The following is a 16,681-nucleotide window of genomic DNA, read 5'->3' on the forward strand; positions in this document are numbered from 1 at the left end:
GAGCAAACCTAGCTAAAAAAAGAAACCAAAAGCCTTAAGCTGGCTGTTGTCTCAGTCTTGAACTCTGTTGCTCGGCTCAGCAGCATGACACTAGCTTTAGTCAAGACTGAATAGATCAATATAATTTATAATTTTTTAAACAAAAGATGTTGTTTTTTAACAGAAGACTAACATGTAAAACACTACTGAGATACATACATAAAATTCGTATTTCCAGTAAGTTATTTTTCATTTAACCAATAAAAACTTTTATTAGTAAATACTTCTTTGTACAAGCATATTTTACACAGTTAAAAAAAAAATAATCCATGACACTAAGGTTATCTATGTTATAATCAACTTTTCCTGTCAGTTCTCCAGAGCCAAAAAAATAATCCTAAGTACTGTCACCTGCTGTCTAGAAGTAAGACTAACAAACTGCTGAAGAAAAGAGACAATCTAGTAACTTAAAAGCACTTCATACATGATGAAATATACCAGGGGAAGCTAGCCACTTACACAATGAAACCATCACCCTGCTGTTACCAAATCGGTGCGGTACTGCGGGCAAATGCTCGGGCGGGGTAAGTACGTGGCAAGAGACACCTCCCTCAGTCAATACTTTTGGTTTGGACAGTGCATTCGGCTGGTGGCCAGCACTTCCCGGAGACCCATTTGCCCAGCTGCCAGGCAGGCAGCAGCAGCTCCCTTCTCCGTAAGCCGGAGCTCCTCGCCCCGTTTCACGTTCGCCCAGAGCGGGGCACGCAAGGCTGGGCCGTCCCCGGTCCCCCGGAAGGCCCCTGTGGGGCTGGCTGCCTTGGTGGGATTTGAGGGGGGCACAGTGCGTGTGAGGGGCTGCCTGAGGGGGGTCTCTGAGGGGGATCCCCGGGCAGGCTGCAGTCCCACGTCCGCCCCACGACCTTTCCCTCATGTCAGGACTCCGTCCTGCCTGTTGTGCCCCGCTCCGGGTTCACCCGGACGGTCGGCGATGAACGGATGAGAAGCGGCACCGGGCGCTGGCCCGCCGCGGCCCCTCACCAAGGAGGAGCGGAGCCGCGCGGGGGCTCCTGAGGCCAGCGGGGTCCTCCCCGCCCGGCGGTCCCCCCACTCACCTCGTCTGGCGGTAGGAAGGCGATGGCGCTGCCCGCACGACCGGCAGCAAGCACAGGGAGAACCGGGTGCCGCTCCCGCCCCGGCCGGGAGGCCGCCCACGGCGCCAGGAGGCTGAAGCCGGGCGGGCTGCTCTGCGGCTTCCGCTCAGCGGCCGCCAGGTGCGCGCGGGGCTGGGGGCGGGGTGGGGGGAGGGAAAGGGAGACGGCCCTGCGCCTGCGTGGGGCCCCGCCCTCACCTGGCGCCCAGGTGCGCGAGGCGGCGGCGGCGGGAGCGGCGCGCGAGCCCCGGCGGCGGGGGGGGTGAGGAGACACCGGCCTCGGCCGCGGGACCGGGCCCAGGGGCTGTCGCTGGAAGGGACTCAGTCCACGCGCGGCCCTGGAGCGGAACGCTGTACTCATCCCCCTCGCCTCCCGTGCCCCCAGGAACATGTAATTTTTAGACAATTGCATAATGCGCGCCGCAGCGGGGCACGGCCATCGCCGCGTGCTCCAGCATCCACAGGGCAGATGGCGGTTCAAGCACCACCCCAGGGTGCTGGAGTATGTTTTGTTTTTGGGTGGTGTTTGTTTCTTTTTTTTTTTTTTTTTTTTTTTTTTTTTTCTTCTTCCAATGACCCAAGTGTTATGCCGTGTAAGACGTGTCTGACCAGCACTCCCGGCTCATGCTGCTGGGAGAGAGAACACCAAATCCCTCAGAGGTGAGATCAGAGTTTGAGAAAGGAGATCAGGCTGGGCTCCCCTCCTCCACCAGGAGAAGCTTCCCGGAGGGAGAGATGTAAAATCACTTTTCTATAAATGCATGGTTTAAATGTTAAAGGAACAATCACATGAAGTTTGCTCCTAACTTCCCTTAATATAGCGTAGTCTCCTTTTCTTCCTACTTTCACATAAAAGCAGCACAATTAGGGTCTCAGGCCAGCACGTCAAAGGTGGTACCTTTCAGCATGCTGAACTGCAGGCAGCTGAATTTTCCAACAAATTTTCGGGGAGTTAGCAAGTTATCCTGATTCTACAGCCGTGACAAAAGTGTTGATACCACTATTTTATGATTTAATTCACCTTCCCCTAAAATACTTAATGAAAATTTAGACCACAATTAATCAATATGTTCTGGTATTTCTAGCGCGGAGAGAATCCTTCCTTTTGCTTTTGAAAGTTGAGGCCTGAACTGCAGCAAGTACTGCATCACCCGAGACATGTAGCCAACATTCAACTTTTTGTAGCTCGAACATCAAGTAAGGCAAATTTCTAGTGTGAACATTTAAAAAGCTGCTGTTTTTCTAGAATAAAGCCTACATTAACAGGCATACTGTCCCCTTTAAAACAAAAGAACAACCCTTTAGACCATTCACTTAGCTCCTCTTTCAGCAAGCACCATATAATGTAATTACCAAACCAAGTCTTTGCAGAGATAAAAGCATGTGATTTTTGCAATAATTGTCCAGTTCTAAACATTTTCTGGCATGTCGATGTTTCCAAAAAAAAAAAAAAAAAAAAAAAAAGGTTCTGATTTCACTGCAAGATGAAGAGGTATAACCAGAGTGAAGAAGCCAGAAATCAAAGTCACAGTTGTAAGGAACCTAAACTGACAAAACAGTGATCTTACTTTAAAAAATGGCATAGTCACCGATGGAAAAGTAATTGCTAGTGCAATTTTTCCTTAATTCTTTTCTTATTTTTTTTTCCTGTTCAGCATTGTATAGGGAACACACTAATGATTTCTTTATGATCCATTTCCGAAGAGCCAGAATCCACCCTCACTACCAAGACTTCCCTGAAACGTCTCCTGGACCACTTTCAAAAACAATTCATTCAGAAAGTTTTCAACAAATTCTCTAACACTATAAACTCTGTTTAAACTATTACGTTTCTAAAGCTACTCCTCATCAACAAGATTAAGGTTTAGGTTACTAAACCAGAGTTGCCCGATTTATGAGCCTTTCTAAAAAATGGCTGTATTCACATTTGCGAAATGACCCACAACAGTCAAACCTAGTCCAAAAACAGGGAAAAAATGGAAAATTATTTCTGGTCTATTTTTCTCTAAGAGCCTTGCTAGTTTAGTTAATTTAGATAATTGTACCAATTATTTTACTTAATGATACTTTCTAGACCATCTTTCTAGTATTGGCACAAATCTGAAAAAGCAGCAGGGAATTTAAATAAAAGTATTTAGTACACTGTTACCAAAAATGTTTACATAAAGTCTAGAAAATATGTACCTGCAAGGGAACCGGGGGGCAAGAGAGGAGAGGAAGAGACACCTATGGCTTATGTTGCTATAGCTGTAAGATGCTTAGATTCCCAGTTTCAGTGAATGAATCAATGAAAACCACAGCTTCACTCTCCTCTTTTATTCACCACAGGCAAAATGGGAAGATGGGTTGCTAAGCAACACCACACTAAAGACTGCAGCTCTTTGAAATTAGCATTACTGACTCCCCTCCATCCCAGGAGTCTCTTCCATTCAAGCCCATTTATTAAGGAAGGGGCTAAAAAAAAAAAAAGAAAAAAAAAGCAGCTACCAGGACATGCATTTTTAAAATAAGAAACTGTAAAAGCTGAAGGAAAGCTGAAATTAACACTCTCAATTAGTTGGAGTAAAGAGAAATGAAAAGAAGCCATCGCTTCTACTGAGAAAGTAAAGATTTAGTAAGGAGAGAAAAACTTTAAATTGGATTACATAAACCCAAAGGGAAACAGAAAGGCTATTTACTTCTTCTGGGAATACTATATTAAAGTAAAAATTTCTCTAAAGAAATATTTATAGACACCCTTTTTTTTTTAAAATCCAAAGATGTACCTCATTTGCACTCTTCTTTTAAAGACCTCATCCATAAGAAGACACTAATGGCTAGATATGCTCAAGATGGCTAATAGGGAATTCAAAAATCTTTTACCTGCATCATATACGAATAAAGTTTTTTACCAAAATTTAGTCACAAAAAGCTCAAAGTCTCAATTTAATCTATCAACTGATTTCTGTATCTTACCATTGTCATGACCTAATCTGTTACCCATCCTATGAACGGGTAATGTCCATCCTATGCTCATGATAAAAACAAAATAAAGTAGATGTAGATGCAGATTAGTCTTGCCTTTTTTGAAAGCATCTCGCATGTTTTGATGTAAACCCACCTGTTTTTAGTCTAAACTTCAGCTAAATGTTATTCCAATGCTATTGAAGAAGTAAAAACACACTGATCCTGTATGAATAGGGCTGTGTACAAAGAAATGCTGTTTTACTGGAAGATGCCTTGAGAAAGCCTATGTACTTATTCTTTTAGCAGTGGGAATAAAACCAAAGCAGCATAGTTTAAGAATTCATAGTCTGCTGATTGCCACAGCCCAGCTCCCTTATAGTTTTCCCCAGCCTCAACGTTTTCCAGATCCTTCCATGTTCCTCATTCCACTCCCATACCATTTTTTCACCAATCTCCTAAATCATCTTCCTCATAGCTCCACCACGCTGCCCAACTTGCAGGCAAAAAACAGGAAGCCTGTACTGTGTCTGGTACAGTTCTGTACATACACACTGATTGCCAGTGGTCAAACAGAAGGGATAAGGCTACAGCGTAAGTTTCAAGGTTCCATAGGGAAGGAGAGGCTGTTTATTTGGGTCTTTTCTCAATTCTAATATTCACACAAATCTTGTAGAAGAGTTACAGTCCTGATACATCTCTACTCATTTTAGTTCAGCTGACCAGCAGCTCAAAGGTTACTGGAATGCAGAGCCTGGAAACCACCAGTAGGTAGCATCATCACATAAGTGATGTACGCCAATCTATTTAGGAAATAAGGCTATAAAGTTATTACCCAAGATACAGCACCCAGTTATTGATAAGCAAGATTAGATAGGATTGCAAGCAGGCTCCCTTTTGTAGCCTTAGCATTCAATTGTCATAAAAAAGAAACCCAAAAATCAAATGAAAGTGACTTTACACAGTGCCAGCATGAAAAGATAAAGATACCTGAGGAAGAAATAGAAACTGGTTATTTTAAGAAACTTAATCACTAGTATTAAGAATTCCCTTTTCATGCCAAAACATTACTTTTCTAGTCAAATACATACAACACCAAGTGCTGTTTGAAAACTAAATCCAGCAGCGTAACAGTGTTTTTTGTAAGGCATTTTTTTCAAAAATCCTGCATCACTGAAAAACCCTGATCCTTCTCCTTTCTCTCATTCATTTCTGACATGCCATTGCTCCCTTAAAGATCCAAAGGTATACTCCCTATGAAAGACAAGACCATAGTCCCCTGTAATCAAAAAAATTTCTCCAGATATGTATTTTATATGGATTAAACAAAATGAATGTCAACTTCTGCATTTAATACTGTACTGCCTACACATACAGTGTTGAAAGACTAAACACTTCGATTTGAAGTCAAACATTTCTCTTCATGGCAATCTGACACATGGCTAATAGCATGAGTAGAAAATAAATTCTGTGTAAGACTTGCATGATCTATAAAAGTCTTTACTGAATATTTACATAAGGTCTTAACTTTAAATATTAAATTTTCATTAAAGATGTAAGTTTCATTGAGAACAATGTATCTATCTGGTTTTTCAAGATTAAAAAAATAAAATGTGCTTATGAAATATGTAAAACAAAAAGCCATACTTTAGAAATATACATGTAATAATAAAGATTACACTCTAATTATGAACAAACAGTTTACATGAACTGAAATCCAGCATCTTAACAATGCACCTGCACTAGATAGAATAGGCGGTTGTTTTGGGTGCTATGTCAAATGGACAAAACAAAATACCGAGCTAATGCTTTAAAGCATTGTTTTGTAATGTTGATAGCACTTTACATAATACTGCTTACATGCATGCTCTCTTCTGAATAAGAATAAATACAATTTCTTTCAGGGCTGCAGATTTTTCTTGAAAATAATCCAGATCTCTAGTATAATTAAGTTAATCATATTCACAATAGTTTTGTGCTGATATGGTCTCTGTCACTGCAGTATTTCATCCATAGTTTCCGAAGTCAGATTAATCAAACAAGTCTGAGCCATACAAAAAAAAAAATTCATGCTCTTAGTGATGCACGGGCCTTGTCAAGTATTTCCTTTCTGATCTTTGGATAGTTTGGATGTGCTTCAAGGACCTGTCAAAAGACAAAACAACCCAGAAGTTCTGTGTCTAAAAGGAAAGAATACTGTGTGTGGTTGTCCCCCTCAACACTGAGTTTACACATTCCGAAACTAAAATAACAACACGACAAGTTTGGTTTAAGAATGCATAAAAATTTAACTGTGGCCAGAAACTACCATGTATGGAGGTCAAGAACAGCTTTATCAAAGACACCTTGCTTCCCTTTCACGCTGCCCTGTCACCTTGGTGCAAAAGGCACTGTGGTCAAGGGCTAAAGCCTATGGGTGGCTTGAAATGCATGTATTCCTAACAGTGACCTCTGGAGACATTGCCAAAAAGTCTTGAGTATACTTTCTCTGCAATGATAAACTGCTCTTACGTTTTCACTCCCTGTATACTCTACTCACTGTATCTCTTGCCATTTAATTCCCTCTTCTCTCTTATCCTTCCATTCAATTTTTCCTTTCTAGTTATCTTTATTTCCCGCTCAAAAGAGAAAATATAATTTATTATTAATACTAATAATTATTATTTCATAATGCTCACACTGCTTCTGTAATAGTAGCCCTTCTTATTCTGTATCTGCACTGTTTATGCTTGGACCACACAAAAATAATGCAATCCCAAGCACAAATACAGGCTGGGCAGAGAATGGATTGAGAGCAGCCCTGAACTGAAGGACTTGGAGGTGTAGGGAAGATGAGAAGCTCAATATGAGCCGGCAACGTGCACCCACAGCCCAGAAAGCCTACTGTATCCTGGGCTGCATCAAAAGAAGAGTGGCCAGCAGGTTGAGGGAGATGATTGTGCCCCTCTACTCTGCCTTGTGAGACCCCATATGGAGCACTGCATCCATCTCTGGAATCCCCAACATAAGAATGACATGGCCTGTTGGAGTGAGTCCAGAGAAGGCCATGAAGATGATCAGAGGGCTGGAGCACCTCTCTTATGAGAACAGGCTTAGAGAGTTGGGGTTGTTCAGCCTGAACAGGAGGCTCTGGGGAGACCTTATGACCTTCCAGTACCTAAAAGAGGCCTACAGAAAGATGGGAAGGGAATCGTATCAAGGAGTGTAGCAATAGGATGAGGGGTAACGGTTTTAAAATGAAAGAGGATAGATTTTAAGATTAGATACTAAGAAGAAATTCTTTACTGTGAGGGTGGTGAGACACTGGAACAGGTTGCCCAGAGACGGTAGATGCGCCATCCCTGGAAGTGTTCAAGGCCAGGCTGGATGGGGCTTTGAGCAACTGTGTCTAGTAGGGGCGTGTCCCTGCCCATGGCAGGGGGGTTGGAACTAGATGATCTTTAACGTCCCTTCTACCCCAAACCATTCTATGATTCTATGAATACTGGAAGTTACTTTCTAACAATGTTTTCTGATATTGACATTTGAATAACTTTCTCAGCTATACTTCTGTATGGATTTACTAAGCTGCAACCACAGGGCCAAAAGAAGCTACTGCCACTTGAATATGCTTTCACATACGATAGCCAGCCACTTTATCTCTTATTTTCCTGCTGGCCAGGAAGGCGCTTAGGTTAAAGCTGATTACGTGGAGGCTATTTGATTTAATCAAACTTATTACATAGGGAATCTTTCTGACATTAAGCTGTGTATTTCAGAAATTTAAACTCAACAAACTAAAGGATTACTATGCACAAAAATGTTGCTACAGTAGACAGAGTATTAAGTACATATTTGAATTCTACCTTATGACAAACATCGATTGCATCAACGTATCTCTTTCCTTTCAGGTAATTGAAAGCAAGCTTGTATCCTGTAAGTAGAAGGGGAAAAAAGGTGACAATTTTAATTTCTGTACTGAATAATGAAAATATCACATTCAAATTCATTTTGGTCACCAATTTTTTTCTTAAGTCAGTAAGTTTGTTTTCTAATATTCTCTCATCTAAGCCTGTAGAGATCAAAATCTCTACTCAAAGTCACTTCAAGTAGTAAATAAAAGTCCTTTACACCACTCATAGCTATGTCTGAATCAAAAGGAGACATTATTCTGGAGAGCACATGTTACCACAGAGAATACAGAATGGTTGTCCTCTTTCAATTACTATGGTACCCCACAGCGTTTCCCACTGTGACCTACAATACACTGCCCCTTTGTAAAGGCAATTCCATTATCAAAGGAAGAAAGAATCAAAAAATAATCAGGAGAGCAATAACAAACTAGGGAATTAAAATGCTATTCTGTTCCACTGTCAGCAGACCACTGATTAAGTCACATGGAATAGCTAAGTCGCATAGCAACATGTCAGGCTGATGCTTTCAACATAAAAGGTATAGCTCAAGTATATCGGCCTCGACAGAGATCAGGACTGCAGGGGGAAAAAAGGAAAGATTATAAGCATGCAATTTCCAAAAATTGAAATTTTAATTCTTTCATTTATGAACTTATCCTCAGTAGCAAATGAGCATGAGGAATCTGATATCAGGTATCTGATGTTTATAGAGTTTTATTTGCCAGATGCAGTTTGTGCTGCTTTAGCCATTTTAGTTTTAATCCTTGACAATTCTCACAATTCTGTATGCAAAACTAGAAAAACAATGTGCACATAGTACCTTCAATATCATACTCTCATTTTTTGTATGCAAGACTGTTCCACGGTTTAATTTCACTGAGGCATTCTCCTGTCCAGACACCAAATGATTTTGTAATTTGTTCAATTCCTACCCTTTAGAGGGCTTCAAAATAGCAAAAGCAAAGTCTTGATCTGTGTTCACTACAAACTCAAGAAATCACACCTTTTTACTATTATAACTTCTTTTTAATATGTTTTTTGATCAACAACTGTGATCTCTTAGCCAAGACATTCATAAGTCAGTCTACAGGAGCAGGAACAACTAGTAAAATTACTGCATACTCAGATATCTAGAGATTTTCCCATATAACCTAAGTCTGATTTCTATCAGTCATTTTTATTTCTGTTTTAACATCCAAGTCTTCCTTCTGCTTTGACCCTCCTAATTTTTTGACTCACAGTACATAGGGTTACGCGTGTTTGGCAATCCACCCATGAATGTGCATTTTTATATCTTTTACTGTGTTATAAAAGCAGGAGCTAAATCATAAAACATTTAGTTCCATTAATAAAACACTACTTTAATCTACAGATCATATTAGATAAAATCATGAACCAAACTATTGCAGAATCCAGGATTTAGAGTTACAGAAACAGAATGTATGGCAGCTCATATAACAGTTACAATTTTGTTAAAAAACCACTGGTTTTCCAGTGACAAAGGCTATCTTACCCTAACACTAAAAAAAAACCTAAGGCACAGAGAATACCACAGATTAAAGACCACAAGTAGTATATATTTTTGAGGGCCCATAAGCATAGACCAAAACCTGGAACAGAATTTGTGTAAACCACCAGCCTCAGGACCTACAGACAGACTCTAGGTGTTGAGTAAGAAAGGACATTTTATCCTATGTATCTGTTCCACAAAGGGTTTCCAACGTTAGTCTAAAAATGTGACAGTTTAATGTAGACTTCAATTAACCATCCAAATTGGAACTTTAATAGTATACCACATTTTCAGTCAACCATCTTTCTTAAAGCAGATATATTTAAAGACATTTAAGCAATTCATTTGTTAAATACTTATGTATATAAAACCTTATCCATATAAATAGATAATTGTTCTGATTATCAAAATGAAATAATTAAGTCAATGATCTGCCACCATCAGATATATATTGGGTATTATAAATGGTTCTCCACTATAGACAGTACATACTGCATTACTATAAAAGTTAATACTGTACTTACAGAGGAAGTTGCTCACAAAGAGCAAACCAAAACTGTTTCAGACCAAACCTTGTACTAAAATGTAAGTAGAAACTTCTAAAGTATCATAAAGCTGCTACCTCTTGTGATGGGGGCTTTCCAAATGGCTGTTAGGTACACCTTTAAACATATGAGATTTTTATGTGAGGAAAACCAGTGATACCTTATCTCTGTGTAAAATTAAAAGCAGCCTTTTCAGTAAAGTGTAGCTGTTTCATTCCTACTATAGTGGCTGAAATCATATGTATAAATTATGTATACATACCTATTGTTGGATTTGCTTGGTTTCCGTATTTCCAGGCCATCTCATAATTTATTGCTGCATCCTTATATGCTTGTTCCTTTTCCATTATGTATCCCATGTATTCGTAAGCCTTGCAGCATGACTACAAAATATAAATATTCATTCAAAATTTTATTTAGGTAAGTTTATATGTAATAATGCCGACAGCTTCATTGCTTAAATACTTCAAATCAATACAACTGGAAAGCATAAGTGATACTTGTACTAACTTCGATGATGAGATCACAATAACGTGTTTCCTCAATCTAATCAAATCTTCCAAACTGGAGAATACCACGCAAAATACTGTACCATGAATTAACAAGATATTTTAAGACCTAAAATATTCAACATCTATTTGAATAGTACAATTCCTGCTTAGCTGCTTTGCATGCCAGTTGGAGAAGAGTCAGTATCTTTACCATGCTGTTTTGTTAAGGAACCAGAGTTGCAGACTTCTGATTTGCCACCCTCCTTCCTATCAAGTAGAGTTTGTTAATCTAAGGCCCTCAGAAGTCTCAAACTTTTTAGAGGAAAACAAAATACCTGGTATGTTTTTAGAGCCGCTTGGGAATTTCTGCAACAAAGTGTCATTTGTGGTCTATATCTGCTCAATAGACCATCTATTTGAAGATGCCTCTTATTTTGGGAGATGATTCGTGTTTATGCTCCCGTGCTATGGATTTTGCAACTTCCCTTGGCCATCTGGACAAGTGTGCAACTGACCTTTAGGTAGATTTTTTTCTTAACTAAATTCAAACTCATTTTCTGTCAAAATGAAATTAAGTACATCCTATTTTAAGAAGCATCTCTGCAAAAGTACATGATACCATTTTACCAAGAACTGTTGTAGCCACCTCTTAATTTTATATGTAGAAACAAAAAGAGTACAAGTTCAAAAAAGTCTACCTCTCAAGAAGGCTGCAGACATGTGAATGAACAACAAACCTTAACTTCTGTACTGATGAATTCAGAAAAAGAAATATCAGGACCTTTTCTCAAACAAATCTGTGCACTATAAACAGTATCCTGAACTGGCAGCATAGCATTTATGGAAGACTAGCCTACTGGATGAGTCTCACGTGAAGGAAAGTGAAGTGTATAGATGGAAAAATGTGATCAGCAAAAAAGGACAAAATGAAAAATAAGCACAAGAACTAATAGCCATGCTTGTTCCCATAGTCAAAGCAGAGTATTGGGCAGTTTTCCTGCTCAGAAACCCTGAGGTAAAAACATTAGAGCTTGTCCCCAGACAATCTACCAGACAGTATCTTCACAGCAGAGAATTAATGCTAGCACATAAACAAAAGAAAACCTTGTCTAGTAGTAGGCTTATGAACATGTTATCTTCATATCTGAAAATATGTTTATAAACATCTCTCAATAAATGGAGAAAGTCTCCAAAATTTATATGGCTACATCTTTCTTCATCAGGTTTGCGAGACTCAGTAAAATACATCTCTGACATTCCATAAACACTTTAAGCTTCTAGTATCACCACAGCTAAAACTTGTGTAAGTTATTACAGAATATGAATAAAAATGACTAAAAAGCATTCACAGATTTGTGTACTATGCCCCACTGTGAAGTTGCTGGTTTCCTGGCTTGTTTTCATCTACTTCTTAGTGAGTGAAATACCAGGCAACTGGAAAAAGAAATCCATTTCAACTTATCTTTCAGAGGAAAACTCAATTTAGATGAATTAAAATAAAAGGTTACTAAGGTTATTTTTAATGTGCATTCACTTACCCTGTTATGACGAAGGCATCGTTTTAGTAATTCACCTGCCATATCGTATTTTGCAGATTGAATATATATATCTGCAAGGAGAAGCCAACTCTTTTCAAACTCCTCTGCATCAATGGGATTCCAGCTCATTTTTGAAATCCGTTTTAACTGACTTCTGGCTCGTGGAGTCTGTTTCAAGATCATGTAGGCTGTGGCCATTCCCAAAAGTGCTGGTATGTGATCCTTCTGCAGTAAAAAGCATAGTGACTACTTGGTGCTTTTTTACTTTGCTTTTAACATCTTAACTTAGACTTTCCCCAGGTATCTGAAAACTAAACTGAAAGCTAAATCTCCGGAAATAAAGAGAGAACTTTCAATCTTACAAACACGTTTTCCACCTAGTGCTATGATTATGTCTGTAAAACTAGTCATGATAAACACCACGTTAAATAATTAAGAGGCTGAATATAAGTTGGGCTCAAAACAACATTCTTCAGGGTCAGGAAATGTTGAAAGCATCCACAGGTATTTCATCTCAACAAGAAACATTCTGATACCATTAAGAGCTATCCTTCTGATACACAAGTAAATACTTCAGATAGAAGTTCAAGTGAGTTCAGTTTCTATTACAAGTGGTGTTTTCTACTTGTAGGAGTGCCTGTCAAACGCCAATAACAGGGACACCAACTCCTACAACTACGCGTACAGCTCCTAAAACTGCAAGTCTAAACTGCCTGTATTCAAAAGATATGTATAACAAAGAAGATTCTTAAAAGCCACCTCTATGCAAGAGCCTCAAGCAAGCATTAAGAAGTTCAGGAGCAAGTGTGATTTTTAAAATCCTGCCTTTATTAGCATGAGGTATAGATGAGAATGGGGCTCACACAATGAAACTGCTTTCTAAATGCAGAGAGTAGTTCTATCAGCAGCTAGTTTAAAAGCTTCTTTCTGCCTCTCAGTGCTCCTGGCTCACTACTGGTATTCTGCCTCTACACCTCTTTGTAGGGTTGTGCTGTAAATAGGCTTGCCATAGTGGGTTGAAAAATAATGACCCTACTAAAAGCCCCTCTTCTATGTAATGATGAGCTCCCCCCTTTCCCTCAATAGTCACACTTAGCATGGATCAATAACCTCTGGAGTCTGAAGAGATTTAAACTGCATATTTTATGTGACCCTGGAGAGAAGACTAAACAGAACGGAACATTCTTCCTGCTAGAATTATGTCACCATGTGAAAAACATTCACAGGACCTTAGATCAATTCTGAGCAGGACTGTGAAGTCAGTACTGGAGAGAGAGGGATACCTTGTTTGTGATTCTCAGAACTGCCTTACACACAAGACAGGCATCAGTATACTAAGCTCAGCCAAGGAGTTTAGCACACAGTTATTGTCTAGTCGTAATAAGTATTTCTTGGCATTCTGATGCACTAAATGTGTCTACATGTGCTTAAGTAAAATTTGTTGAAAGGTATTGGTAACAAGGGTACCCGTTATTAATCCTAAAGGTTAGGATTATAGTAGCTATACTAATACTATAGCTACTACAGGTAGCTATAAAAAATATTGATTTCCATCATAAGAATGAATTTTAAGCAGATGGGTAATCTTGCCCTAGAATCTATATTCTGTCAAATTGCCATGAAGTACACAAAGGCAGCTTATATTTAATTGTTTTTGCTTAGAGAATGAAGGCTCTATATGGGCTTACATCATCAGACACGCTGTGGCAAGACTGGGAACTAAAGAGCGAATTGAGCAACTCAAACCAAATAGTCTATTTGCAATTCAGTAATATTAACATTTAGTTGAGTTATAGATTTGCAATCCATTGAAAACTTCTAAAAGATGTTATTTCAGCATGCATTTTTTCTTAAAAAAAAATAAATATATAAAATATTCTTTAACAGGAAAAAGATTACTTAAAACAAATAACACTAACACATGCCACTATTCCTGAACGTTAACTGCAAGACTAGTTAAGAAACCATAGTAAGTGTGAAAAAAAAAGACTGAGGAAATGAGACAGGTTACTAACCTCAACCATCACTATTTCAGTGAAAGTGTTCAGTGCTCGTTCAACACTTGATTTTTGTTTGGTTGCCATGAGACAATAATTTTCCATGATTCGCAGTTGAATGTGACCCTGAATGGTCTGAGGCTTGAGTTCCTTCAGCAGATTTTCTGCTGTTCTTACAGCCAACTGAACAGACTCCTGCTTCTCTGTTGAATTACTGTTATCAGAAAGAAAGTACTTGTAAAAGCGTTTTTTTTTTTTAACATACACCAAACTAATTATAAGTTAGTACTGACTCCATGCTAAAGGCATGACATTTTGTACGATGGCTCTGTTATACAGACATTCTACATTGATTCTCCTCTGTAACAACAGCAGTTCCAACATAACAAGCTGCTTTTAACGCTGCAAGTGACCAGGATTCCAATAACATCATCTATATTTTCTGCTTGAGACTGACTTAACACAGTCTAGGATGGTCTCTCACAATATGCATTAGATAATTTAAATTGCTAGAACTTTGAGCTTAAGTCACATTATTAAGGGGTGGCAGAGGAAGGGGATGACAGAAGAACCCAAGTAATACTTACTTCATTCACTTACCCTATATCGGCATCCAGATTTTCAAAGACTTCACCACCCACAGTTTCATTATCTGGGTTCAAACAAATTTCAATCATGTTATAGACTGCATTCTGTCCCCAGTCACTGTCCTTTCGAGCTTTATTAAAATGCCGGAGTGCATCATTTGGTTCACCTGTATACCTAGACAAATAATTAAAATATTTAAAGCTGGGCAAGTAAAATTCACTGCCCCAAATCCCACCCAAATCTCAAGAACCCCGACTACTTAAAAATAGATGGCACTTGCACACACTGATAGTGCAAGATTTGAACAGCATGCATACTATTGCAAGGAAATTGTTTTGCAGACTAAAAACAGTCTGACAAATTTTTAAATTTGAAAATAAGTAATATTATGTTATTGAACCAGCAAGAATATCCCTTTTAGCAAGCAGGAAATACAAAAGATGTATGGGAGACAGATAAAATAGCTTCATTTTAAAGAGAAGCTAGTAGAAAAGCATTTCAGAAGAGAAAAGGAGACCTTTCCTAAAATCCTCGCATGTTAAGTAATTAGGAAAGTAGTGCTATATTACTTTTCACTTACGACACTACACATAGCACTGAATAATGGATGACAAGGAAGTTAATTTAAATATGTACTATATAATCAAATAAACCTTATCTTAATTATAATTGCAAGTACCAAAGATACAGTCCTTTGCAGTAGTGAAATCCTGGTTCAAGCTTTGTTCTAGAAGAATGTTTTTCAGCCATTAAAAGAAATCTTGGGACTTCTTCTAGTTTCCCAGCTCTTCTTAACAGATCAATTAATCGTGAAAGGGTTGCATAGTTATCTAAATACACAAATAATTAGAACACTGTAATTCTAGTTATTTGCTATAGGGATAGCTTAAAAAATAGCGAGCCTACCTTGTTTTTTTTCCACATACAAGAAGGAGATATAATGTAATACATAAGGCATATTACATAGTAACCACAGATACAAGAATAAAGATATCAAGTGATTCTTACCATACTTCTATAAAAACCCTGTATAAAGATAATTGTACTTCACTTTCAAACACTCAAACAAAAACATTTGCTGTAGTCTCATGACTTCTCTCACAAAGTCAGCTAGAAAGCTTTATATTCATTATAGTACTATTTTAATAGATTTTAGTAGCTTTCTCTCCGGATGTAATTTACAAATTGCTAAAATAAACTTATTCCTGTCCAAGAAACTTTTCCTTTATTAATCTTGAAATAAAATGCTAAGCTTTGTTCTGTGTTCATGCACTCATACCTTAAACACAAGAGAAAGTGCTGTACAGTTACCAGTGAATAACACCCTAGCTCTATTTGCCTTTAGGTAAACAATGCACATTACACTGCAGTAAATTATTGTACCTACAAGAAATAATTTTCTCATCCTCCCTTACAATAGCTTTATGTTTTTATATACAGTAATGATCTTTGGTTTTAGTATCTGTTACATTATAAGTACCACATTTCCTTTTATTCATACAAAATATTTTTTAGATATTTATTCTTCTATCTCACTAGAACTATGTATCAGAAAGAATTAAAAATATCACTGCTAAATACTCACCTGGCTTGCGTTCTAGGAGCTGCTGGAAATGAAAGACAGCTTGTTCATAATCTTGCTTCCTGAACATGAGATCAGCCATCATCTACAATATAGACCGATATAGACCAATTTAGAGAAAAGCAAACAAAGTATTACAAATTGTGGTTTATAATGAACTCTAGTTCTGCGAAGCAGGGAGCTGAAACTATAGCTTTAAAGTCCTGCAGGAATTGCACAAGTAGTAAACCAATTCGGGTTTTTCAATACTCTCTGGAAAATAAACACTCTCTATATACAAACACACAGGATAAGAATAAGGAGGTACAAACTCTTATCTCCATTTTTTCACTTCAGATAGAAATGAGAAGAAAAGAAAAGACTTTGATGCAGGGACACCTCCCATTAGACCAGGTTGCTCAATGACCTATCCAACCAGGCCTTGAACACCTCCAGGGATGGGGCATCTACCACCCTTCTGGGCAA

The 16,681-nt window shown here is 38.5% G+C and overlaps 1 protein-coding gene across 1 annotated transcript in view; it reads right to left on the bottom strand.

The window, feature by feature from the left end:
• Positions 1-5,355: 5,355 nt before the first annotated feature.
• TTC21B (tetratricopeptide repeat domain 21B) overlaps positions 5,356-16,681 on the bottom strand; it is a 38,941-nt gene continuing 27,615 nt past the window's right edge. The window contains exons 22-29 of the mRNA XM_074145037.1: positions 16,220-16,301; positions 15,314-15,464; positions 14,647-14,808; positions 14,065-14,260; positions 12,050-12,274; positions 10,283-10,403; positions 7,918-7,985; positions 5,356-6,217 (exon numbers count right to left, since the gene is read on the bottom strand). Of these exons, the coding sequence (XP_074001138.1) occupies positions 6,140-6,217; positions 7,918-7,985; positions 10,283-10,403; positions 12,050-12,274; positions 14,065-14,260; positions 14,647-14,808; positions 15,314-15,464; positions 16,220-16,301 (1,083 nt within the window). The 3' untranslated portion in view covers positions 5,356-6,139. The remainder of the gene's footprint in view (positions 6,218-7,917; positions 7,986-10,282; positions 10,404-12,049; positions 12,275-14,064; positions 14,261-14,646; positions 14,809-15,313; positions 15,465-16,219; positions 16,302-16,681) is intronic.

Source organism: Numenius arquata, chromosome 3, assembly GCF_964106895.1.
Source record: "Numenius arquata chromosome 3, bNumArq3.hap1.1, whole genome shotgun sequence".
NCBI classification, from domain to species: Eukaryota; Metazoa; Chordata; class Aves; order Charadriiformes; family Scolopacidae; genus Numenius; species Numenius arquata.